Source organism: Rana temporaria, chromosome 4 (assembly GCF_905171775.1).
Source record: "Rana temporaria chromosome 4, aRanTem1.1, whole genome shotgun sequence".
Classification (NCBI taxonomy): domain Eukaryota; kingdom Metazoa; phylum Chordata; class Amphibia; order Anura; family Ranidae; genus Rana; species Rana temporaria.
This window is the reverse complement of record NC_053492.1, coordinates 29,742,057-29,769,686: the sequence shown is the minus strand read 5'-3', so window position 1 is coordinate 29,769,686 and position 27,630 is coordinate 29,742,057. Positions and strand designations below refer to the sequence as shown.

Sequence of the window (27,630 nt, the reverse complement as noted above, 5' to 3'; positions counted from 1 at the left end):
TATAGGCATCACCGTCCCATCATGCTCCGGCAGGTACCCACGTGGTGGGTGCACGTGGGTAGGCACCCACCACGTGGGTACCTGCCGGAGCATGATGGGACGGTGATGCCTATATAAATGTGATGCAAGGCGCGCTTCCATCATTACAGCGACAACAGGCGACGAGGCAACATCGGAAGAAAGGAAGAGAAGACCCTGACGCCACAGAAGACCGCGCCGGCTGCCTGTTAGAAATTGAGCTAACACACAAACATAGCAGGCAGCCAGCGCTGAAGAAGAAGGCACCGGACATCTGCAGAAGAACCGGGGTTCGCCGAGTCAAGAGCGGAAGAGGGGAGAAGATGGAAGAAGCCCCCCCCGGAGTCCGGAGAAGCCCCCCCGGAGAGCGGAGAAGACCCCCGGAGAGCGGAAGAAGAAGCCCCCCCTGCTAATTGAGCTAATAACGAAGACAGGGGGGGCATCCGGAGCAGAATAATAAAATATTTTAAAAAGCCTTGTGTTGTGTGTTTATTAACTTTTACTTTTTGCCTACAGGTGAATGGATAGGGGTACGATGTACCCCATATCCATTCACTTAGGGTGGGGGGCCGGTATCTGGGGGCCCCCTTATTAAAGGGGACTCCCAGATTCCGATAAGCCTCCGCCCGCAGACCCCGACAACCAATGGCAAGGGTTGTCGGGAAGAGGTCCTGTCCTCATCAACATGGGGACAGGGTGCTCTGGGGTGGGGGGGCCCGTAGTGCGCCCCCTGCCCCAGAGCACCCAACCCCCCCATGTTGAAGGCATGCGGCCTGGCACGGCTCAGGAGGGGGGGGGGCGCTCGCTCGTCCCCACTCCCATTCCTGACCGGCCGGGTAGCGTGCTTTGGATACGGGTCTGGTATGGATTGTAGGGGCACCCCCTACGTCGATTTTTCGGCGTAGGGGGGGTCCCCTTACAACCCATACCAGACCTAAGGGCCTGGTATGCTCCTGGGGGGGAACCCATGCCGGTTTTGTTTTTACAAATTGCCGTGGAGTTCTCCCTCGGGAAAGCATACCAAATGCCGTCGCTGGAATGGGCTTTTACAAGGTGTGACTAGTTTACACTTTGTAGAACCAGCCCTAATTTTACACTTGCAAAATAACACTTACGGCGCAAAAAGGAAGCTGGAAAGCTTTGTGGATCGCCTTAAGTGCTAATTTGCATACTAGAAACGGCATTTCGACTCGAAATGCCCCCAGCGGCGGATGCGGTACTGCATCCTAAGATTCGGCAGTGTAATTCAATTACACATGCCGGATCTTCTGCCTAACTTTGGAAAAAGCCTTTTGAGGATCGTTTCCAAAGTTACACACAGACTGAACAGCAGTTAAGTCGGAGTATCTCTTTTGTGGATCTGGCCCCATAAGCCTTCAATGAGAGATTCAATGTTTGTATGTTTTTCGATGCTTCGTCAAATCTTCATTGTTCATGTCGAATGGTCTACCCCAACACTGTCTCTATAATGTCGAACCTTTTCTCTCTATGTCGAATCTTTCCTCTCTATGTAGAATAATCTTGGACTAATAGAGTTAAGGTTAGGCACATTCGACCACAGGTTCAATCGACACAGATTGCTATTGTCAGTGTCATGACGAATCTTATATCTATATCGAACTGTTGTAGCAACAAAAACGAAAATAAAGCATTTTTTTATGCCTGATCTTTCGGATTTTGGATTCTGCACGTTCGTTTTCATTTGTTAAAACGATAACGAAAATACCCGAAATTCGGACGAAAATGCATATGGACAAAAACGAATGCACATGTCTACTAGGGAGTGCATCTAACTGTAGGGGGATGGGCTATGTGTGACAGGACAGTGATCACCACTTCCGATTACAGGAAGCTGTGGTCACTGTCCTGTCACTAGGAAGACTGGGGAAATGCTTGTTTACATAAGCAATTCCAACTTCTTCCTCACCATGACGCGGGTATGCCCGCGGGGACCTGCGGTCGGAGTCATCTAGCTTGCGGCAGGCGTGCGCGTCCACAATGCCGCTTCTTAAAGGGGACGTAGATATAGGACCTTTTGCCTGCCCGTGCCATGCTGCAGACGTATATATCTGCGTGCGGCGGGCGGTAAGCTATTAATTAAACATTGTAGTAAATAAATAACATTGTTTAGGTGTGCAAATTGGTCAAAGAGTGCTAAGTTAACCTAATCATGCTGACAGAGGAATATCTGCCCTGGGAATTTAGACATCAATAACCTCTGTTTACAAAAGGGTTAAATGATGATTCAGAATGCCAGGAGGATAAATGTTTAATCTATTTCTTTACCCAGTATGTACTATTATCATCTGTCAAATATTGTTAATTCTGATGGAGTTCTTCTTCACTGAGAACATTCTTTTTTATTTGTAATGTTTTTAAGTGTGTTTTGTTCTATGCAGTGTTACATCTTGTTGTCTTTAAAACATCCCCCGAGGAAGCCCTGAGTGGCGAAACATGTCGGGACTATCAGTCCAATGCTATTGTTGAGTGACTAATTTTCATCTTTTTTTGAAGTCAAGATGTTCCTTTGCTCTTGTGCACATAAAGCATAGCCAAACTTTTAACTATGTATTGTATGTAATAATAAAATCTTTGTTATTATTTTTTTATAGACTGTAGTATCTGAATTACTTCTCTTGCCGGCACACTCAAAAACCCCCCTTAAAAAACTTCCCTTATCCACTTTACATTCTTTTTTATTATTTTTATTTTTTTATTATTTATGTTTTAGAATTACATACATATTTCTGTACATCAATTTTTCTACCTGAAACATATTTCAGACCTTTATCCAGAAATGTTATCTCTATCTTCTGTAAATCTATATTCTACCACCGTCTTCTATTTTTTAATTCTTCTACCAGCTCTACATACCTTATATTTCACAAAGCTTCATATTTATTATAAGAAGATACAGCGGATACGCTCTTTTTGTTATCCCCACATCGGATCATCATTCCTCTATATATGTTATTGCTCTCTCTGATCATCATTCCTCTATATATGTTATTGTTCTCTCTGATCATCATTCCTCTATATATGTTATTGCTCTCTCTGATCATCATTCCTTCAATATGTTATTGTTCTCTCTGATCATCATTCCTCTATATATGTTATTGTTCTCTCTGATCATCATTCCTTCAATATGTTATTGTTCTCTCTGATCATCATTCCTCTATATATGTTATTGTTCTCTCTGATCATCATTCCTCTATATATGTTTTTGCTCTCTCTGATCATTGGTAATGAGAGCAATGAGGTCAGGATCTGGAATATTAGTTCCCTTGCCCCCCTGTTAGTAATAGCCCACCATTACTTTAAATATTATTTATTCAGATCAGATCCCTATACATTTTTGATGCATTTAATCCTTTTTTAATACACCCCCTGCAGTTAAATCCAACACACATACCACGTTTCCTCTGTATACTGGAACACAGAGAATTCTCATAACACATTTGACAACACACACATAATGCTGAATATTGTTTATTAAGAAGTATTTGATTATTCAGATTATTGATACATAAGGCAATACATGTTATCTTTAATTATTGTATTAAACTGTTGCTCTTTTTAAGTGGTGGTCCTTTCAGTCACTGGTGGCGGTCCAGATTTGAACTTCGCATAATTGAAGAAATTCGTACTTTCCGCGTATAATTATATTGACGTATCTGCCAGTCATGCCATGACAGTAGAAGGTCTGTGTTGCTCCATCTGGGATAGACGTAATCACTGCACACCTGTAAAGTAAAATTCTTAATATCGATGATAAAAGTCACAGTGATAGCAATAGTTATACCCATAGGCGTGCGCAAGCAGGGATGGACTGGCCATTGGGACTACAGGGAGTTTCCCGGTGGGCCGATGGCTCAGTGGGCCGGCTTCAGTGACAGCGGACTGCAGCTCCCTCTGCTCCTCTGTCTCTCCCTTCCCACAGCACTCACCTCCTCTCCCTCCCAGCAGCGCTCACCTGGGGGGAACAGAGAAGCAGGGGAGGACCAGAGGAGCAGGGGGGACGACAGAGGAGCATGGGGGAGGGGACAGACAGCTGACTCAACAGCTATGGCCTGGGAGTTTCTCACTTCTGCCTAATCTTGTCCCGTAAGGGGGAGCAACAAACTGATTCTTTGCTTCGGGTGAAATAATGTCTAGCTTCCCCACTGGTACTGCCTATAAGAGTACCAGTACCAACCGCTCTACTCTAATAAAGTAGAACGCCTAGTGGCTAGTGAAGGGGGAGAGGGTGCTTGGGTGGCCGGGGGGGGGGGGCGGGAGTTGTCCGGCCGCCATGGGAGACACCTGTCAAAGTGGGCCAGTCTGGATGAAGTCCAGGGCCAAATTTTTGTCCCAGTCCAGCCCTGTGCGCAAGTGGTGTGCCAGGTGTGCCTGGGCACACCCTAATCCTGCGTTTGGCAACCTGTCAAGGCTGGGCAGGTGATAGGTAAACCGCAATACTTCATTGCCAATCCCCAGAATCTGGACAGGAGAAGCAGTGGGGGTGGAATTTAGTGGAACCGATCTGTATTTTCCTCCTGCAGCAGCTGAAAGTAGGCTCTCCCTTTTGTCAACATTCAGCTGCCACAGGAGGACAATATAGGGGACCAGTACTAATATATGCCACCTCTTCTTTCCCTGTTCCTTTTCCTTCTGTTGCCCGGGTCCCACATGTGCTCCCTTTCTCCCCCCTTCCTCCCATTGTTTCCGGATGGAGAGCGGGGAAGAGGCCGGTAAATATGTCAAATGCATATGTGTTGGAGCTTTGGGGTGCACACCCTAATGCAATAGGCTGCGCACACCTATGGTTATACCTCTATTTATTTATTTTAAATAGCTCAATTAAAGATAAAATAGAAAAGCAGGTTTTCCTGCAAAGCTTTAAAGAGCTCCAATCTACAAAGATCTCCAAATCTGGTGCTTTACCCCACAGTACTTCTTTTTGACCACTAGATGTCCTTAATTTTTCAGTTATTGTCACAGTCATCATCATAAACCCCGCCTCCACTGAGCCCAGACTGCCATGAACACACCCCCTGAGGCAGCATCCTCATTCAGCCTAGACTCAGGCCCCATACACACCATAGAATCTATCCGCAGATAAATCCCATCAAATGGGTTTCTGCGGATAGATCCTATGGTGTGTACACTCCGTCGGATATTTATCCGCAGATAAATCTCCCCTGGGATGGATTTCCAGCAGATGGATATTTGCTGACATGCTCAACAAATCCATCTGCTGGAATCCATTCCAACGGATGGATCCGCTCGTCTGTACAGACTTACCGGATCCATCTGTCCAAAGGGGTTCCCCGCACGCGTCGTAATGATTTGACGCATGCGTGGAATTCCTTATATGACAGCGTCGCGCCCGTCGCCGCGTCATAATAGCGGCGACGGCGCGACACGTCATCGGCAGAGGATTTCAGCGGGGATTTCAATGCGATGGTGTGTACACGCCATCGCATAGAAATCTTCTGAAATCCTCGAGAGGATTTATCCGCGGATACGGTCCGCTGGACCGTATCTGCGGATAAATCCTCTCGTGTGTATGGGGCCTCAGAGTATAACAGCATTATGAACCACCCCTGCTGCTGCTAAAGAAGAAGAATAACATCATTGGTTGGGCCAGAAGCTCACTGGAAACAAATTTCATATATAAATACACTATATTGCCAAAAGTATTGGGACGACTGCCTTTACACGCACATAAACTTTAATGCCATCCCAGTCCTTGATATTCAAGATGATAACAACACTACTATTGCCATTATATGCAGTAATATATTGGGGGGGTGACACCAAGTTTTACTGCACCGGGTGACACTAAGGATGAGCCGAACACCCCTTCAGTTCAGTTCGCACCAGAACTTGCGAACAGACAAAACACTTGTACTAAGACGCGAACACCGTTAAAGTCTATGGGACACTAACATAAAAAATGTAAGTGCTAATTTTAAAGGCTTTTATTCAAGTTAGTGCCATAAAAAAAATTGGGACATGTACAGTATCAATGCAAAAAAACATTTTAAAAACTGCTGTTTTTTCAGGAGCAGTGATTTTAATAATGCTTAAAGTGAAACAATAAAATTCCTGTAAATATCGTGCCTGGGGGGTCTCCTTAGTCTGCCTGTAAAGTAATACATATTTCCCATGTTTAGAACAGAACCACAGCAAAATTACATTTCTAAAGGAAAAAAATTCATTTAAAACTGCTCACGGTTGTTATGTATTGTTGGGACCCGGCAATATAAAAATCATTGAAAAAAATGCCATGGGTCCCCCCATTCTATTACCAGGCCCTTCAGGTCTGGTATGGATATTAAGAGGAACCCTGTGCCAAAATGTAAAAAAAATGGCGTAGGGGTCCCCCCAAAATTCATACCAGACCCTTATCTGAGTACGCAACCTGTCAGGCCGCAGGAAAAGGGGGGACAAGAGAGCGCCCCCTCTAAACCATACCAGGCCACATGCTGTCAACATGGGGAGGATGCTTTGTGCCCCCCCCCCCAAAGCACCTTGTCCCCGTGTTTATGGGGACAAGGGCCTCATTCCCACAACCCTTGCCCGGTGGTTGTGGGGGTCTACAGGTGGGGGGCTTATGGGAATCTGGAAGCCCCTTTTACAAGGGGACCCCCAGATCCCGGCTTCACCCATGTGATGGGTATGGGGTACATTTTAATTTTCATAGCAGTAGACAATTTGGGACAAGGTCTTTATTTTTTTTTAAAACTGTCCCGCGATATCCATTTATCTTCGATCACGGCGTCCGACGACCCAAGAAAAAAAAAGGTTCTTTTCTTTTTCCCTAAAATAACAAACATACCTATACTTTCCTGCTCTGTGCAAGGGTTTTGCACAGAGCGGCCCTTTCCTGGGGTCCCCCAGTGGCACTCCTGGCTCCTCCTTTTTTCGGCACGTGCCCTCCCATGGAGACCCTCTCTCCCTGGGGGCACCTGTGCTTCATAGACACAGACAGCAGGACTGAGCCCCAGCCCACTGCTCCCGTATCACTGGATTTGATTGACAGCAGCAATGAAGACCCAATGAGGACACAATGAGGACCCGAGACAGCAGCTGGAGCTGCTGGGCTCGTCCTCGACTCTGGAATGATCAGGCTCAGGTAAGTAAAAAGGGGGTTCTGGGGGGGTGCTGCATTACAGAAGGTTTTTTACCTTTATGTATAGAATGCAGTAAGGTGAAAAACCTTGACAATTCCTTTAACTAATGGTGTGCCTGTCCTTTTTACAAAGTTGACAAATTTGTGGCTTTCAACTTTAAATTGTAACTTTAGTCATAAAATTAATTCCTGCTAGATGACTTTAGAATGGCCCCTTTTGCAGGTATAACTATGTAAAACATTAAAAATAAGTGCCTATACGGTTTAAAATGCAGTAATACACTGTCTCTTCCTGCTCCACACATGCTCAGTTGCTCTCTATTTTTAGGTACTGTACTGGATTTTCAAAGGCCGATCTGCTGACAACCTAAAGATTAACTGCTCAGCTTCAGCAAAATGGCAGCCTCCAGCAAGAAGAAACAGTATCAATGCTGGAAGCACACACTCATTTTGATAGCATAATTATTCACGTGGAATATATGCTCCTTGCTAAAGAACATTATTTTTTAATTAACTGTTATGGGTAAAGTTCCACTTTAAATAATGAGAAAGTTATCAAAGCCCCATAGCAGAAATGCAAAGACTGCTCTGGTCCATAAGGTGTACAGTATATAGGAATGAGCGCTGAAGTGGTTAAAGGGGAATAATATTCAAACATCATCCTTACCTGGGATTATGGTTTCCGTTGTCACTTAGAGAGTCTCCAATGAGAATTTCTGCACCATTTAGTCTATAACTAAAATGGTATCTGTTAGTGACTTTGATGTAGGCAATTTTGTACGGTTTCAGGAGGTCCACCCTCCACCAAGGAGACAGTTGTTTGTCTGTATGTGAGCAGGAACCATGGTGAGCGTTCGGATCCTGGTTCCCATCAACGGCATTTATTGCATCTGACTGGAAGCCCCAACGGTAATCGTTTAGAATTGTGGACTGAGTTGCTCGACCTCGAAGGGCAACATTCCGATCTGTTAGACAATGTGAGGGTAAAGCACCATGTTACTTAATGTATAAAAAGTAAGAGAGAGGAGATACATAATATATTGCGCAGATGCACTTGGGGGATTCTTAATATCTTTTATCACTATAGAGATTTTGGTGTATTTTTTTTAGTAGTAGACATTTTCTAGCTCCTCATACTTACAGTACCTGCACTGCCATTCATAGTCAGTGTGCTATTTTTTGCAAATGATAATCTGTTTTAATGCTTGGACAAGTAGTGACTAGGGATGAGCTTCGAGTTCGAGTCAAACTCATTATGGGCTGTTCGCGCCAAAGTCGAGTGGTGCGTCACGGCCCATAATTCACTGCGGCATCGCAGTGCATTGCAGGCTGATGATTGGCCAAGCATGCACTATGAGCTGCATGCTTTGGCCAATCACAGCACAGAAAAAACGGAGAGCCATAATTGACCAAAGCCAGGGTGGCTTTGGCCAATTCTGTCTCAGGGGGTTTAGTACACGCCCCACACTATATAAGGCCACCTGCGTGGCAGCCTTATGTAGGGTGTTGCGGTGGTGGTTAAAGACAGACAGAGAGAGATAGAGACAGTGTCATTTAATTTGAGTTAGATAGAGCAGGCAGTCGAGTCAGTTAGCTTCAGTTACAGTATGTAGAGGATATATATGCATCCCAGGTGTTGTATATATATTTATACACTGTATTCAGTTTAGCTAGATCCGTTCCTGTATTTTCTTCATAATATACTGACAGGCAGGCAGGTGATTGTGCTAGCTGCAGTATTTTCACTTGGTTTACTGTGTCCTTTGCACAGTGTGCACCTAAAGCTACATGAATACAATTGCTGGTGTTCTCATACAAATATAGGCGGGGAACTCCAGTATTTTGATTTAGGACCAGACAATACATTAAAGCCGCAAGTAGTTTTAAATGACTTTATTCCTCTAAAAATGTCATTTTGTGCAGGGACAGTTCTAAACACGGGAAACACGTGCCACTTCACAGGCATACTATAGACACCCAACAGGTACGATATTTACTTTTTTTTTTCACTTTAAGCATCATTAAAATCACTGCTCCTGAAAAAACGGCTGATTTTAAAACTTTTTTTCTGCATTGATATATGTCCGCTGGGGCAAGACCCAGGCCCCCAGACCCTTTTTAGGACAATAACTTGCATATTAGCCTTTAAAATTAGCACTTTTGATTTTGAACGTTCGAGTCCCATAGACTTTAATGGGGTTCTAAAGTTTGCGTCAACATTCGATCCATTCGCAGGTTCTGGTGCGAACCGAACCAGGGGGTGTTCGGCTCATCCCTAGTAGTGATTCATCCCGAACACACGGGACCCAATTTGGGTCCACATCCATAGATTAACCACATAAGGGCCAAGCCTCTTTCTGAGATTTGGTGTTTTTAAGTTTAAAACATTTTTTTTTGCTAGAAAATTACTTAGAACACCCAAACATTATATATATATATTTTCTAACACCCTAGAGAAGAAAATAGCGGTCGTTGCAATACTTTCTGTCACACCGTATTAACAAGTGCACTTTTTTTAAGAAAAATTTCACTTTTTTGAATAAAAAAATAAGAGAACAGTAAAGTTAGCCCAATTTTTTTTATATTGTGAAAGATAATATTACACCTAGTAAACTGATACCCAACATGTCCCGCTTCAAAATTGCTCCCACTCATGGAATGGCGACAAATGTTTACCTTTAAAAATCTCCATAGGCGACGTTTAAAAAATTCTACAGGTTGCATATTTTGAGCTAAAGAGGAGGTCTAGGGCTATAAGTATTGCTCTTGCTCTACCGATCACGGCAATACCTCACATGTGTGGTTTGAACCACTCTGCTCACGTATGCGTTGGCTTCTGAACGCAAGCTCGGGTTTAAAAATCTTTTTTTTTCTTAATTTATTTACCTTTAATTTTTATTTTTTACACTATTCTTTAAAAAAAAAAAAAAAATTGTGTTACTTTTATTCCTATTACAAGGAATGTAAACATTCCTTGTAATAATAAAAAAAAAGCATGACAGGACCTCAGATCTCATATTTACACAAAAATGCTATATTTTTTTATTTTTTATTAAATGTAATTAAAAAAAGTGTCTTTAAGAGTTATGGGCAGAAGTGATGTTTTGACATCACTTCCACCCTGCAATGGTATGAAGACGGGTGGGGGCCATACCAGGGAGAGAACCCAATCGCCTCCGCCGTCTCCAGTAAGCAGCGGAGGGAGGGGGGCCCTCTCCCGCCACCGATAAAAGTGATCTTGCGGTGGATCCGCTGCAAAGACCACTTTTATCTGAAAGCGCACGGCCCGCTAAAGAGGATACCGGGGTTATGGTAGCTAGCTGCAGCCATAACAATAGTATTCCTCTTCAAAATGCCGATGTATAATGATGGCAGGCGGTCTGGAAGTGGTTAACAAACTCTATTTTGGTTATTATGTGGCTATTTATCCGGTTAGGATTCTTCCTTTTTGGTAAGGAGCCAGGGAAGAATCCATGAGACAAGATCATTGTGTGTACTTCTATAACTACTCAATTATTTTAGAGGCCATTACCAGGCATATATATTTTCCCCTTGGTTTATATATTTTTTGGTTTGTGTCATATTAATGTATATGCATTGACCCTTCTTTGGATAAGCGCAATTTTTCTTACTATACTGTTTGCTCCTTAGCTTATTGTTGCTGCTGTCTTTCCCCCCCCCCCCCCTTTTCTTTTCATCATGGACACCCCAGGTCCAGCCCCTAACATGGACATCTTTGACTTTAGGGCCAAAAGGATGTTGAATGTAGAAGGGGTTTTTGAATCTTTCAAAGAAGATGAAACAGACTTGGGAGGGATTTTTGTTCGTTTGAAAAATCTCATGGTTTCAGAAAATCACACTAAATGGGACGTGGTGTACTTAGAAACCTATGTAAAAAATGTAATGGTACCTAGAAGTTTAAGGTGGGAGTTGGCCCCCCAGAAAAATGAGGCTGACCTGGAAGGTTGGTATAAACATTTTAACCAAGCCGGAGTAACACTCCTTAGGTTCCTAATAGAGAGAAAGACCTCTAAACTATCTAGGCTTGATGATGAAATTAAACTCATCAGAGAAAAACTTAACCCTATCAAAGACTGTGATGAATATAGAGATCGTTCAATAAGTCTCCAAAAAATCATGGAAAAAGAGGACAGGGAACAACGGGTTAAGAAAAAGAAAAAATATAATAGAGATCTCACCGACTACCAGGAAGGGAGTGTCTTCAGTTGGCAAAAAAAACTGTTGGAGGAACAGAATAAAAATAACTCCAATGAGATGGACCTCACAGTCCCAGTAGAGGGAAGATTTGACCAACTTGGTTCACAACGGGCTCCTGTGGTGGCCCCTAAGAAGGCCGCTGATAGGGTGAAAAAAGCTGCAGTTCAATCTTACCATTCCCCAAGAAGGAGCCAAGGACCTCCTAGAGGAGGTTACCCCCAAAGGGGCCAGGCACGACAACCCAGTTGGCCTAGAGCTGACTACGGACCTAATATGTATCATGGTTCACAATATCAGGGACCACCAGCAAAATCTAGGGGTCACCCCTCTCGGGGTAGGGGTTGGGTTCAGGGACCACAAAATGGTAGTGGCCCCCATGGGGAATATCCCAATTGGTGGCGACCAAATCCAGCGGGCGACCCAGATCAGCAATCCCCCTCATATTTAGGGGCAGAGGGGGGATCAGGTTGGGATTTCAATATCCCAATATCCAATGCCTTTTTTCCACTGAGTGACAGGGAGGGACCGGAATTTTTCCCCTACAGTGAAGAGACTCAGTATTTACCACAAAGAACAACTCTCCCCCCTACGTATCAAACTTACACCAGACCTCCAGTCTCTTCGGTACAACCTGGTACCAATGGGTCTAATAGCTGGGGTTTTCACAAACCCACCCAAGGTTTAAAGAGACAAGGAGAAAGAGAAGAGGAACTAGAGGGGGTAGGAGGAGTAGAGCAGCTAAAGCGAGCAAGAACGTAGCAGGGAGGGGGATTTTTAACTTGAGTTCGGTAGTCTTGAACGATTCTGAAAAGTTGATTCTCGATAAAGGTCTCAAGTTTGTCCCCCCTACCAACCTCGACAAATTCCATACCTTTATGGACATACACAAATTTGTGAGAAAACTGAACATAAAAAGGTATATGTTGGGTATCTCACAAAGTAACAACACAATGACTAGTCAATATGTTCACTCGGGACTAGCCAACGCATCCCTTTTTAACCCCCCAGGGTCTCTGGCACCATCCCTGAAAGTTTTTAGGGACGTGCTTATCAGGGATCTTGATACTATGGAGGTTAAAAAGGCTAGACTAAATAAATCCCTGCAGGATGGCCTGGATACTTTATGTAGGAATAAAAATCTTATTATAAGGCCAGCTGATAAAGGTGGCGGTATTGTAGTCTTAGACAAGGTTGACTATCTACGGGAACTTCATAATATAGTGGATGACACTAACACTTATACTGAATTACCAAGTGATCCCCGAACCTTGTACATTAAGAACCTTAAATTGTTGGTAGATAGAGGTCTCTATGAGGGCATTCTGACTCCCAAGGAGAGACTACATTTGATACCCAAAGCCCCACGGACCCCGACCATTTATTATTTGCCCAAGTTACATAAGGACCCCATCTGCCCCCCGGGACGTCCCATTGTGAGCGGGATAGATTCTATCACGTCCCGGGTGGGCAGATACATAGATTTTTATTTACAACCTTTAGTAAAACAGATCCCTTCCTACATAAGGGATTCGAAACACATTATCAATCGGCTCTCCAATCTGGTTCCAACTAGGGATTTGTGGATGGTCACGATTGATGTGACATCCCTGTATACCATCATTCCACATCAATTGGGGTTTGAGGCGGTACATTACTATCTGGAACGTGATTCGGGCTTACAGGAGAAACAGGTCCATTTTATTATGTCCCTGTTAAAGTTCGCCGCGGCCTCGAATTATTTTTGGTTCGAGGGGAAGTTTTACAGGCAAGATACTGGTGTAGCCATGGGGGCCAAATATGCCCCCAGCCTGGCTAATTTATTCATGGCCAAATGGGAGGAGGATGTCATCTTAGGTAATAATATACCCCAGATTGCCCTATGGGCTAGGTATATTGATGACATCCTCCTCCTATGGGCTGGCGAACATGAAGACTTGTTGTCTTTCATGGCTTCGCTTAACCAGAATGATAGGGGCATACGGCTCAAGTTCGAGGCTAGCCAGTCCGAAATACACTATTTAGACCTATCCATTAGAATAGAGGGTGATGCGTTTATAACATCTACCTATTTTAAAGAGACAGATAGGAATGCATTTATACCCACTGACAGCTGCCATTATAAACCTTGGATAGCAGGAGTGCCAAAGAGTCAGTACCTCAGACTTAGGCGAAATTGTAGTCACATTGGTGACTTTACAAACCAAGCTGAGGTCCTGACGAGTAGATTCTTGGAGAAAGGTTATCCTCTGGATTCATTATTGGAGGCCAGAGAAGGGGTCTTGAACACGGATAGAGCTAACCTCTTGACTGATAGGGTCATTGTACAGAATGACGTCTTTCCTAAAGACGTGCCTTTTATTACAAACTTTTCAGTCCAACACAAAAATATTAAACAACTTATTAGCAAACATTGGCATCTGGCGCTCAATGACAATGTTCTAAAGGAAGTTCTTCCAGCTAAACCTAGAGTTATTTTTAGAGGGGCGCAGTCGTTAAGGTTCCAACTAGCCCCTAATGTCCTCAATCCTCCCACTGGAGGTATGGGATTTTTTGAACAACTTACAGGTTATTATAAATGCAGGAAGTGTAGAGTTTGTAGTCTCAATTCCTGCTTACAGAGACGCACCACCACCTTTAACTCTACGGCTACAGGTCAGGAGCACACCATTAAACCATGTATAACGTGTGCTTCCACAGGGGTCGTCTACTTATTGCAGTGCCCTTGTGGCCTGCAATATGTGGGCCGTACTAAGCGGAGTCTCCAAATCCGGCTTAATGAGCATATAACTAACATCCTAAGCGGATTTAGAAACCATTCGGTTTCAAAGCATTACCTGCTCAAACATGACAAAAACCCAGCGAATACACTATTCTTAGGAATAGACAAATACAAACCCCATTGGAGGGGGAGCCATTTGGTTAGGTCCATCTCAAAGATGGAAATGAGCTGGATATACCGGCTCAAGACATACGCCCCCTACGGTCTGAATATAGAGACAGACGTTAATGCTTTCATTAACAACGCTTAGTTTGAATTTCTTTTAAATTTTCCAGGTATTGTTTAATGTATAATTGCTGTCTGTTTCTTGATCTATGTATGTAGTCGAATGCACACTGTTTGAGTTGTAAAACCCGCGGTGGGGTGTGTGAGACCCCCAGCGGACGCCTGTCTATATTCTCACGGGACTAGTACAGAGCTATAAGTACTATCTTCTAGTATAGGGTACTCCATAAAGTTTATCAATTATGGATATTGATCTAGTTGAAACTTTTCAGTTGTTTTGGGCAGGTGGTGTCACACCCCCCATCAACCAGAATTCCCTCCCTTTGTCAACCTCTCCCTTTTTTAATATTTGGAGTTTACTTACCCCCTTTTTGGATGTTGTTTTTCCTAAAAACACCTTTTTTTCTTTTTCCTTTTTTAAGTCATTTATTCATACATGTTCATTTTTGACACATGTTTTTTGTATTCACTTCTGTAGGGCATAATATTAATATAATGTTATGCATATTTTTATAACGTCACGTATTTTTATAACGTCACGCACCTTGATGAGGAGGACTATAGATGTTTCATTAGTCTTTGAGTCTAATCCTCTCTATAAGATAATTTTTTATTCACTTAAGAGAAATTTTTGGCACCTATTGACACTATAATAATACTGTAATAGTATTCTAATAACATGTTCACTGGCATATAAATCGCATATCAAACACACCTTTAAATAACTCTTCCACGGTGGCTCCGGAGATTGGCGGCTATCGGTCCCCGGTGAGCTTCCTTTTTGAATTGTTTCGAGGATTTCCTTAGGAAATTCCTTTCACGTTTTTTCGTATATTTGAAATGTAAGTGCTCTAATGAGAAGCCACCACTAGATGGCACCATAATCCTATTTGCGGGGATTGGCACGGCGCATAGCGTGGCCTTGCAATTTTAATCTTAAACAGGAGCTTGGAGCGAGAGGCCCGATCGCAGCCAATGCTTACTTATTATTATCATTAATATAATTATGCTTTTTTATTAAGTATAATAATACTCACATATTTGTTCGTTTATTTAAGTGGGTTCAGGTAGAGGTTAACTTGGTATGGGCGAGCTTGCCCACAACCAAGATGGCGTCCGCTGTATGTTGCTCACACCTCAGGGCGGGTTCTGAGCCTATTAATAGGATGACGCACCGCAACGCCCTATCCCATTGATAACGTCTAGTGACGAAACGCGTCTGGGAGGACGTGCGGTGACGTCATCACGTTTGGTATACGGGCATTGCTCTGATACATGCCGGCCGGCAAATTCAAATGCTCTTTGTGTTTCTCTCTAAATGTGAGTAAACCTTTTATTGTTTTATTGTTTTATTAAACACCCTATCCCACGGAATTATGCTATGTCTGCTGTTTTCCTTTTTTGTGCGGTGACATCATTCTACATTACCGAGTGTGCAAGTGGTGCTTCTATCTAGGGAGTGTGATCTCCCCAAAGGCCGCGGCTGGGTCACAGCCGATTGTGGTTTAAGATTGAAGTTCTGGTAAGCTGCTTCTATTACCGGTGGTGGGATTTCACACTTTGAGTGCTGTGTATCACGGTGGACCGTCGCCTATTACTCTGTGTCTCAGGGGAGAGATTGACACGTCTAGGAAGTGGGCTCCTTCCTTCCCCCCCCCCCTGCTTTCCACAAAGGCCGCGGCTGGGTTACAGTCGACCGCTATTTAAAGTCTATGATCTGGTAAGCAGCTTGGCAACCAGGTCTCATACGATATATTGTGGACTATCTGGGTGGGATCCACTATTCCATACATCGGTATCGTGGAATCCCTGGAGAATTTTATGGACTTTCCTTCTTTTTTCCAAACCCTGATTTTTCCTATTGACTTTATAATTCACAAGTCTGGGTGCTATGGCGCAGTTTTAACCCCTCCTTTTTTTCAGTTTATACATTACCAGGCACTTTTACTTCCTTCCTGCCCAGGCCAATGTTTAGCTTTCAGCGCTGTCACACTTTGAATTGAAGGGTCATACAACACTAAACTAAAATTACAAACTAAATTTTTATAATTTTGTTCACACAAATATAGCTTTCCTTTGATGGTATTTAATCACCGCTGTTTTTTAATTTTTTTTAGATTTTTCTAAATCAGTTCTTGTTTCTATTATAAAATGTTGCAAATAAATAATTGGTCTTCATAAATTTAGACCAAAATGTATTCTGCTGCATCCCTTTGGTGAAATAACCCAAATCAGTGTATATTATTTAGTCTGTGTAAAAGCTATAAGTCCACAAACTATGTTATATAACCAATTTCTTGAGGCCCTAAAATGCCAAGACAGTAGAAATATCCCCCCCCTCAAATTACCCATTCTTGGAAAGTATACAGTCCAAGGTATTTAGTAGGAGGCATGTGGGTTTTTGAAGTTGTCAATTTTGTCATAATTTTTGGGATGAAGAAATAAAATAAAAAAAAACACAATTTATTTTTACATACTGTCACCAGTGCAGTACAGCAATTAGTGTATAAGCCTCACGCTATAGATAAAAATAATTGATAATTAATTAATTAAACAATGGTAAGCTGCTCCCCTATACAAAGCTATCTTATGTGATTTTTTTTTTAAAATGTGATAGGGGCGCTAAAGTGCTTGAGATAATCAGTGAACTTACACAAACATCAGATAAACCATTATAAATTCAACTTGATGTACATAATAAAGTGCACAGTGCTTAAAGGGGTTGTACAGTTATTTCCCTAACTAGCTTCCTTTACCTTAGTGCAGTCCTCCTTCGCTTACCTCATCCTTCCATTTTGCTTTTAAATGTCCTTATTTCTTCTGAGAAATCCTCACTTCCTGTTCTTCTGTCTGTAACTCCACACAGTAATGCGATGCTTTCTCCCTGGTGTGGAGAAAGCTTCTTGAGGGGGGAGGGAGGGAGCAGGAGAGTCAGGTTGCCCACTAACACACCGCTCCTTTCTCTATCTGCAACGTAGAGAGTGTCCTGACTCTCCTGTTTGCCCCCTCAAGGGAGGTGGCGAGCACGACACTCCACACCAAGGAGAAAGCCTTGCATTACTGTGTGTAGTTACAGACAGAAGAACAGGAAGTGAGGATTTCTCAGAAGAAATAAGGACATTTAAAAGCCAAATCGATAGGATGAGGTAAGTGAAGGAGGACTGCACTAAGGTAAAGGAAGCTATTTAGGGAAAAAAAATTACCTTTAGAACCCCTTTAATGAATGAATAAACAATTATATTGAGTCAGTGAATTCTTTAAAGTCTATAAATTCTTCAGTGAAATTATAACACCATCACCATAGGCAGTAGCTTGACTTGGGTAGCTCAGAGGTACCCTTGCTACTTATACTTACCTCCCCTATACCTTCAACCTCCCCAATCCCAGTAAATACATGACACTGGTTGGGGTTAAATGGCCATCTGGCTTTTTCTTTTAAACAACAAAATTAATAATTAACACTTTTAACAGTAACCTAAACCAAAGCTAGATGTCCCCAGCCGCGAGAACACCGACTCAGGGACATTAACACTTGCCCCACTGACCTTACAGGTCTTCCAATACCTGGTGCCTCTTAGAGTACCACACCCAACCAGAGGACACCATACCAATGATGGTTCCCCACTTGTATACCGCTGACAGATTTTTTTGTAACCCCATCCAAGGGGTTCCAACAGTCATCTACACGCCTACACCCAAAAATCAACTATCCCAGGGAAGGAGGGCAGGACCTTCCACTGCTGTCTTCCCAATGTCGACTGCTATGGTACTACCCCTTCCAGTATTTTCTTCCATGCTCCTCCCTGTCACCCCATCTGCTCACCAATCACGTAAGTAGGAAAACTCCTACCTATCCTACTTGTGAGAGTCTCAGCTGCGGGTATTGATGCCAACGGCTAGGGCTCCCTCCTCCTCCCTCCTCCTTCCCCTGTCGCTGGGCCTGTAGGAGAGTGGAGAGGGCCTTGTGCATACGAAGTAGGGTTCCCGGCGTGAAGCCAAAAGGCTGCACTGCCGGATATCCTTACCCACAATGGCGGTGGCAGCACCCGACAGCTGATGGAATCATCAGCTGCGGTGCCAACATCACTGGACTCCAGGACAGGTAAGTGTCCTATAATTAAAAGCCAGCAGCTACAGTATGTGTAACTGCTGTTTTTTTTTTTTTTTGGGCGGACCTCCACTTTAAGAATAAAATCCTATACTCACTGTATAAATATGTATGTAATGTGCCTAAATTCGTGACAATATTTGATTCTTTCAGGCAGGATAGATAGATAGATAGATAGATAGATAGATAGATAGATAGATAGATAGATAGATAGATAGATAGATAGAATCATATTTATCTAAGAATTTGCCTTTCTTTCTGTTTATCTGCCTATATTCTATCTCATCCATATGTATGTAAAGTACATATTGACAGAGTCGTCTGGATGGGCACCATCAGCCCTAAAAGTGCAAATTAATTACAAAAACATACCTTTAAAATCAATTTTTATCATATTTTCTAGTTATTAATTTATAATAATCTCATATCTAAAATGTTATTAACATTTATAGATGCTTGGATAGCGATAGATAGATAGATAGATAGATAGATAGATAGATAGATAGATAGATAGATAGATAGATAGATAGATAGATAGATAGATCTGAGGATGACCTATCTGTCATCTTTCCATATGATCATTTACAGTATATGTGGTTTATGCAGGATTAATAAATTATTACAACATTAATGCCAGTTATAAACGTACAGGGCAGACTCTTGGCAGAAACTCCACAGAGGATCCCCAAGAAGGTGAGAGTGTGTAGAAATATCATTCTCATGATTCAGTAGGTTTTACAGGAATCCACCTAAAGGAAAATATTGGGGAAATAAACAAAATGTTAGGTGTAGCATAAAACTGATTGTGATTGTGTCTGTTGTTTGAATTCATAGATTTGTGTATACATAACCATTAAAAATGAATCAATATAAAACCTAAAAATGATGGAGGTGGACTTGCTCTTTGATTTTTGAAAAACCAGAAATATTTTTTAGCCATATGGCCAATGGGCATATTTATATGGTGACATCACCCAGCATTCCAACCCCTTTGTTACATGCAGCTGCTGGACAGGGAGTTCCCGTAGTGCTCACTGGAGCATTGGGCTGTGGAGGAGGCGGTGAGGACTCACTGAGTCCTGGAGTGCCGGTCCAGACATGTGGGAGGATCATCTTTCCCTAGCCTGGACCGGCTCTGTGACGTCAGCTGACAGCGGGCTTCGGCCCGCCATGCATTGAAAATGGGTCACAGGAGTGCAGAAGGAACTGCACTCATGTGCTCCACCAGGGGAAGTAGAGCCGATCAAGCTTTAAGTAATAGAAAACATTTTTTGTGGATTTTTAACCTACCAGTTTTTGTTTGAAACCAAAATACAAGTTTTAGCTTAATCTCCATGGAAATGGGCACCACCCTACTACCCACCCCATCCCACATGTTCACACACATCATACCCACCATACTGCAATTCATTGTAATGTAGCACAGTACTAGGATCAGGGCTCAAGTCCTGCGGGAACGCGTGGGAACGGAGTCCCTGCACTTTTTTCACAGCAGGAACGCAGTTCCCTTTGCAGGACTAGAGCAGCCTCGAGCAGCCGAGCCGCCCGAGCCAATCCTTCACTAAGCGCGCGATGCCCAGCGCGAGTCACTCGGAACTAAGTTCTTTCGAAATCCCGCAATATCTCGCGGCAAACCTCCGAAATGTCTCCTGGGAACAATGACAAAAGCTCCCAGGAGACATTGCGGCATCGAGGAAGTGATGGAATACCCGCACACTACCCGATAAATCCATATACAGGAAGTGGCCAGTAAAATTACTAAGGATACCAAGGATTACTAAGGTACAGTGGATCGGAAAAAAAAAAAAACATGCGGTTTAGTAATTATGCATATAAGCGTATAATTTTTTTTTTTTGGTGGGGGAGTGGATCTTGGGTGGGAGTTCCCACACTTTTTTCCCCAGGACTTGACCCCTGACTAGGATAGCACTGCTTAGTAATGTATAGTACATCATTACGAAACACGTTGAAGAAACTACTGATTCGCATGTATCGAACAATAATTACTATTTATAAAAGATCTTCAACTTGCTACACAAATGTGATGTATTTACAGTATATAGTTGTTTTACAAAAGTCATGTTGGTGGTGACTACTACCCATTTTTTCTACAGTGTATTTTAACTAATGATACATGTTGAATCAAAGTACCTTTTAAGTAATTTGTGTCTCCACATTGCTGGCACCTTCAAAGTTCCACCTTAAATTTGAAAAGTGCACTCTTAATGGATGCCTTTCTGTCCATAAAGCTTGCATGCACAGGCGTGACGTCATGGCGGCTCGGCCAGTCAATCGGCCGAGGCCCATGAACCTAGAAGGAAGACTGGGGGAAGATGGAAGCTATGTCAGCAGTGACAGCGCACCACTGGAGGGCTTAGTTTTCAGGTAAGTCTTCCATAATGTGCTAGTATGTGATGCATACTAGCACATTATAACATTCATTTGCAGGGAGAAGTTTTTTTTTTGTTTTTGGCGGTTTACTAGCACTTTAATTTTCAAATGTGATAAGAAAAATCATTCTTGCTGCATTTTGGAGCCTAGAAACACTACCTTTATGCTCTGGTGTACCAGAAATAAAGAACTCCTATCTGAAATTGACTGCCTTACCTTTCAGTCAGGTCTGGTGTCTTCTGTCCTTAAAGTGGTTGGAAACCCACTTTGACAACTTGCACCTACTGGTAAGCCTATATTAAGGCTTACCTGCAGGTGCAAGAAATGTCTCCTTAACCTACACGGTTAAGGAGATATTTGCAGAAAACTCTGCACCGAAGTCTACGGCGCATGTGTGCCATAGACAACAGCGCAGGCGCACTGAGTGTCCTGGCATAATGAATGGGATCATGCCGGGATTATGCCGGTCCCGCGCGGCTCTTTGTTTTCATGGCTGTTCGGAACAGGGCACTCATCTGCCCAATAGCCCAAACCTTCTAGAACAATATTTTCGCTCTTGCTTCCAGAATCTTTGAAATGTCGGTGCAGCCAGACCCAACCACTACACTCCTTACCTTGAGACTTGACTGTTTATCACGTTCCCAATTCAAGCTTCTTGTCTAACTCCCTACAGCTGCGAAATAAACTATAGCGAAAGCTTGGAAATAGTAGCTGAGGCAAAGAACAGGATGAACCGTGCCACGGTACATGCCAAGATGGCAGATATAGGAAGAGGTCAGGTCTTCAAATTCGACAAAATATGGCACCCTTGGGTATCACACTGCTTGTCGCCGACATTCAACAACACTGTCCTCTTGCCGTGAAAGCTGACATCAGGTTGTTCTTCTTACTACACCTCGCGCTGGCTCCATAGGTTGACCTTATGGACAATTTTTCTTCTCTTCTCCTCTCACCTCTTGCCTTTCTTTCCTTCCCCTCCTATAGTTTGGAAGCTCTCCACACCTCATAGAGCACAGCCCTTTTCCTTTGTCTCCCCTAAGGCAACCCGTTTTTGCATTGCCAAACAACTTAACCTTGCCATGGCCCTTTCTATAAGCAAATAGTAAGGAACTGCAACTTCACCCACCAGTATATCACAGCTCATAACTAGTAACAACCACACCTTCATATGTGTATTTTGTTATCCCAATCCTGTCTATTAGACACACCACCTAGATGCCCTCTACTATTTTGGTTAGTCCAAAAAACACTGCTTCTCTTGCAGATCTACCAGTGGCTTCTATATGAAAACTAGCCCGTCTGTGCAATCTACCCTAGGCCATTACTCTTGGTGAACTGTTGCTTCAAAAATCCCATATAAACACAAACGGCTATACAGTATACCAAGGATTGCGAGTAATGCGGTTAACGAGCATTTCGCAATACAAGCACTATATTTTGAAAAATCCTAACTAGGTTTGCGAGTGTTGTCTCGCAAAATGAGCAGGATTCAAGCCAAAGCGCTGTGCAGTACTGCGTTTGGCCTGAGGTGGGGGGCGCTGGAGGAAAGACTCAGAAATACTACGTTCTCGAGCCCTTCCGAGGTTTGCCCAGGTCAGCTGATCTGTCCTCGGGCCTTTCTGGCTGTTTCCGAGACTCTCCGGTGCCCCCCGCCTCTGGCCGCATGTGGTATTGCTTGCCATTGAAGTCAATGCGGAACGAATCATTTTCGTTTCCATTAACTTGAAAGGTGGAAACCCGCTTTGATATGCGAGTACTTTGGATTACGAGCATTCTCCTGGACCGGATTATGCTTGTAATCCGAGGTTCCACTGTATTCCGTTACTCCCTGTAAGTTCTGTCTTCCAACTAGCCTGTGTTTTGTAGAGCGTCATTCCCTTTGTCTTTTCATGTTCAAAAAACTTCTCTGTTATGTTTTGCCTTGTAATCTCAATAAATTACTTTAAGGAAAAAAAAAAATAATAATTTGAAAACCAAATTGTGGTAAATCTGTGAATTGTAATTGTAGATTGATACGCTAAAACTTTCAATGCGTGTAAAGTTGTCCTATCTGCTGAAAACGATTTGATTCGAGAATCATTTCAAGACTCATAATGGCTGGATTTATAAACTATGTGATTCATCAGATGTACAGGAAAAAATTAATAATATTATTATAATTATAATTATTATTATTATTATTATTATTATTATTATTATTAAGAAGAAGAATACATAATAACATGTTTAAAAGTTAAGCAATGTACCAGTAGTATAATGATGAGAACATACCTTAGACAGGATAGCTTTCTGCGCTAAAAATCTTCTATTGTGATTGCTAATAGACGTCTACTATTTATAGTAGAATAATAGGAACAATCTCATACATTTGTAGGTTTTGATAAGACCACTCAACCGTTTTTTCTGTATGGGGCAATTATTGCTAATAGAGTTCTTCCAACACAGGAAACCCAATACTTGATAACATAACTGATATGCATTAATACTGTACATAGAACATAATAAAAAAATACATTACAATTCACATTATTAATATTGTAAAGGGACACCGTATCTCTTCTGTATATTATATATATATATATATATATATATATATATATATATATATATATATATATATATATATATATATATATATATATATATATATATATATATATATATATATTTATATATATATTTTTTTTTTATTTTTTTTTTTATTATTATTATTATTATTATTATTATTATTATTATTATTATCACAGTTTGATGATCATAGCAGGAGAGGGCAGACTGAGTGCATGAAGGGTGCAGAATCCTTAGCTGGGTCCTTTCCATTCACACCGCAAGTTAAATTGTCTCTGAAGGTTCTCATTTATCTGGGCCATGGATTATCTATCAGTAGTTAGTCACATTCATCTGGCTTTGATCTGTAATTTTTGTTTCAATATCACTTTATTAAAAATAAATTCCATGAAAAGGAATAAAACAATTACAATGGAAAGGTTGCAATAGATAGCAAATACATTCAATCAAATGGTTGAGGTACAGTAAGGCCACGTACACACGACCGGTCCATCTGATGAGAATGGTCCGACGGACCGTTTTCATCGGTTCACCGCTGAAGCAGACTGATGGTCTGATGTGCGTACACACCATCAGTTCAAAAACCGATCGGGTCAGAACGCGGTGACGTAAAACACACGACGTGCTGAAAAAAAAGAAGTGCAATGCTTCCAAGCATGCGTCGACTTGATTCTGAGCATGCGCGGGTTTTGAACCGATGCTTTTGTGTATTAACTATCGGTTTTGACCGATGGTCAGCCATCCATCGGTTCGATTGTAAAGCAAGTTCTAAAACTTTGGTCAGAAGGTCAAAAGTCTGATGGGCGGTACACATGGTCGGTTTGGACCGGTCGTGTGTACGCGGCCTAAGGCTTCGTACACACGATAGGTTAAACAGAGGACAGCGGTCTGATGGACCAACTTGCTTTAAATTTAACCACTGGATTCCTAACCGGAAAAAAACGATCGTTAGTAGGCACAACCATCGGTTAAAAATCCACGCATGCTCAGAATCAAGTCAACGCATGCTTGGAAGCATTAAACTTCAATTTTTTCAGCACGTCGTGTGTTTTACGTCACCGCGTTCTGACACGATCGTTTTTTTAACCGATAGTGTGTAGGCGTGATGGACCATCAGTCAGCTTCATCGGTTAACCGATGAAAACGGTCCATCGATCTGTTCTCATCGGATGGACTGATCGTGTGTACGCGGCATAACATTTTAGAATACAATCATTTAGGTTAAAGAAAATTACCCAGCAACTATATAAACAACGTACAACCAAAAATAAAAATAATTCCTTTTTACTCCCTCACCCTTAGCCAAAGCTGAAGATCCTGTATGCTGCTCCAGGTTACTGACTCCCAATTCACTGTCACCATGATCACCTACAAGTGTCTCAACAACAATGATGACATTTACCCAACAAAAGAAGTCTGCAATGGGTTGTATATTGAAGTTGAAGGAAAAGAAGGTGACATCAATTACAATCTTATTGGTGGAAAAGCATATACTGAGTGCCAGGATCGAGAAGGTGACGGTACAGTATCAGGAGTTGATATCATGATGAACCACAAACTTCAGGAAACTGGCTTCTCAAGGGATGCAATCAAACAATATATTAAAGATTATACGAAAGCAATAAAAGTTATCTAGAAAAAAATAATCCTGAGAGAGTGCAGCATTTCATGACTGGAGCAGCAGAAATGTCAAGGAATTCTTGGAAACTTCAAAAACTTTCAGTTTTTCACAGGAGAGTCAATGAACCCAGTGGGTATTGTGGGATTTTTGGATTACCTTCCTAGGAAAGGAAATGGAAAAATTATAACTTGGATTGTTTGATGCAACCAACTACTGCCGATTTCCGTTCATACCACACCAGGATTAAATTCGGAGTCAGAGACCGCAGCCTATCTAATACAGAGAATTATCACTTAATATCAAGTATCAAATATTCTCAAATCAGGTGTTGAGTACCAATCAATCCAGGCTTGCCACATCTAGGCAGTGGCCAAGTACCTACCAACAAGAGAGGAAAACATTAACTCATATGTATGTACAATGAGCCTGTATACTGTTCAATAATTTATATACAGTATCTCACAAAAGTGAGTACACCCCTCACATTTTTGTAAATATGTTATTATATCTTTTCATGTGACAACACTGAATAAATTACACTTTGCTACATTTCAGTGAGTGTACAGCTTGTATAACAGTGTAAATTTGCTGCCCCCTCAAAATAACTTAACACACAGCCATTATTGTCTAAACCGCTGGCAACAAAAGTGAATACACCCCTAAATAAAAATGTGCAAATTGGGCCCAATTAGACATTTCCCCCCTCCGGTGTCATGTGACTTATCCATGTTACAAGGTCTCAGATATGAATGGGGAGCAGGTCTGTTAAATTTGGTGTTATCGCTCTCACTTTCTCATACTGGTCACTGGAAGTTCAACATGGCACCTCAAGGGAAAGAACTCTCTGAGGATCTGGAAAAAATAATTGTTGCTCTACATCTTTATGGCCTAGGCTATAAGAAGATTGTCAAGACTAGGGATGAGCTTCGTATTCGAGTCAAACTCATGTTCGACTCGAACATCGTATGTTCGATTGTTTCGTCGAATTATGAACGTTTTGGGCCGTTCGCGCCAAATTCAAGTTGCGTTTCACGGCCCATAATTCACTGTGGCATCGCAGTGCATTGCTGGCTGATGATTGGCCAAGCATGAACTATGACCCGCATGCTTGGCCAATCGCAGCTTGCAAAAAATGGAGAGCCATAATTGGCAAAAGCCAGGGTGGCCTTGGCCAATTATGGCTCATGGGGGTTTAGTACACACCCCACACTATAAAAAACCGCCTGCAGGTCGGCCTTGTGTAGTGTGTTGCGGTGGTTAAAAGAGAGAAGACAGAGAGAGAGAGAGAGAGTGTTATTTTTAGTAGGTAGATAGAGCAGGCAGGCTAGTCAGTTAAATTTACAGTGTGTAGAGGATATATATGCATCCCAGGTGTTGTATATATATTTATACACTGTATAGTTTAGCTAGATCTGCACTTCCTAATTTACTGGCAGGAAGGTGATTGTGCTAGCTGCAGTATTCTCACATGGTGTACTGCCTGTGTCCTCTGCAGTGTGCACCTAAAGCTACATGGTGTGTACTGCCTGTGTCCTCTGCAGTGTGCACCTAAAGCTATGTGGTGTCTGTACTGCCCGAGTCCTCTGCAGTGTGCACCTAAAGCTACGTGGTGTATGTACTGCCTGTGTCCTCTGCAGTGTGCACCTAAAGCTACGTGGTGTGTACTGCCTGTGTCCTCTGCAGTGTGCACCTAAAGCTACGTGGTGTGTACTGCCTGTGTCCTCTGCAGTGTGCACCTAAAGCTACGTGGTGTGTACTGCCTGTGTCCTCTGCAGTGTGCACCTAAAGGTACGTGGTGTGTGTACTGCCTGTGTCCTCTGCAGTGTGCACCTAAAGCTACGTGGTGTGTGTACTGTCTGTGACTGTGCTATTTTTCTCAATGATTTTCATCCATATTGCAGGGACCAGACATTACATTAAAGCCGCAAGCAGTTTTAAATTACTTTTTTCTTATAGTAATCTCATTTTGTGCAGGGACAGTTCTAAACACGTGCCACTTCACATGCATACTATAGACACCCAGCAGGTACAATATTTAAAGGAATTTTTATTTTTTTATTTTTTTTACTTTAAGCATCATTAAAATCACCGTTCCAGAAAAAACAACCATTTTTAAATCTTTTTTTCCATTGATACATGTTCCCTGGGGCAAGACCCGGGTTCTCAAAGATGTTTTATGACAATAACTTGCATATTAGGCTTTAAAATGAGCACTTTTGAATTCGAACGTTCGAGCCCCATAGACGTCAATGGGGTTCTAAATGTTCACGCGAACAGTCGGTCCGTTCGAAGGTTCTGGTGCGAACCAAACGGGGGGGTGTTTGGCTCATCCCTAGTCAAGACCCTGAAACTGAGCTGCAGCACAGTGGCCAAGACCATACAGTGGTTTAACAGGACAGATTCCACTCAGAACAGGCCTCGCCATGGTCGACCAAAGAAGTTGAGTGCACGTTCTCCAGAGGTTGTCTTTGGAAAATAAATGTTTGAGTGCTGCCAGCATTGCTTCAGAGGTTGAAGGGGTGGGGGTCAGCCTGTCAGTGCTTAGACCATATGCCGCACCCGGGGCAAGGCAAGAAATTTGCGCC

General features: G+C 42.5%; 1 protein-coding gene and 1 pseudogene across 2 annotated transcripts in view; one reads left to right on the top strand and one right to left on the bottom strand.

The window, feature by feature from the left end:
- LOC120936071 (fucolectin-like) overlaps positions 1–23,296 on the bottom strand; it is a 91,454-nt gene extending 68,158 nt beyond the window's left edge. The window contains exons 1-4 of one of the 2 annotated variants that reach the window (XM_040348171.1): positions 23,128–23,277; positions 19,115–19,214; positions 7,803–8,100; positions 3,492–3,761 (exon numbers count right to left, since the gene is read on the bottom strand). In XM_040348171.1, coding sequence (XP_040204105.1) covers positions 3,611–3,761; positions 7,803–8,100; positions 19,115–19,187 — 522 coding nt within the window. In that variant the 5' untranslated portion in view covers positions 19,188–19,214; positions 23,128–23,277 and the 3' untranslated portion in view covers positions 3,492–3,610. Of the gene's footprint in view, positions 1–3,491; positions 3,762–7,802; positions 8,101–19,114; positions 19,215–23,127 lie in introns of those variants that run through there. The other variant, XM_040348173.1, reaches the window with a different exon arrangement.
- A 1,308-nt stretch (positions 23,297–24,604) lies between these two features.
- LOC120936075 lies at positions 24,605–25,519 on the top strand (annotated as a pseudogene).
- Positions 25,520–27,630: the final 2,111 nt, after the last annotated feature.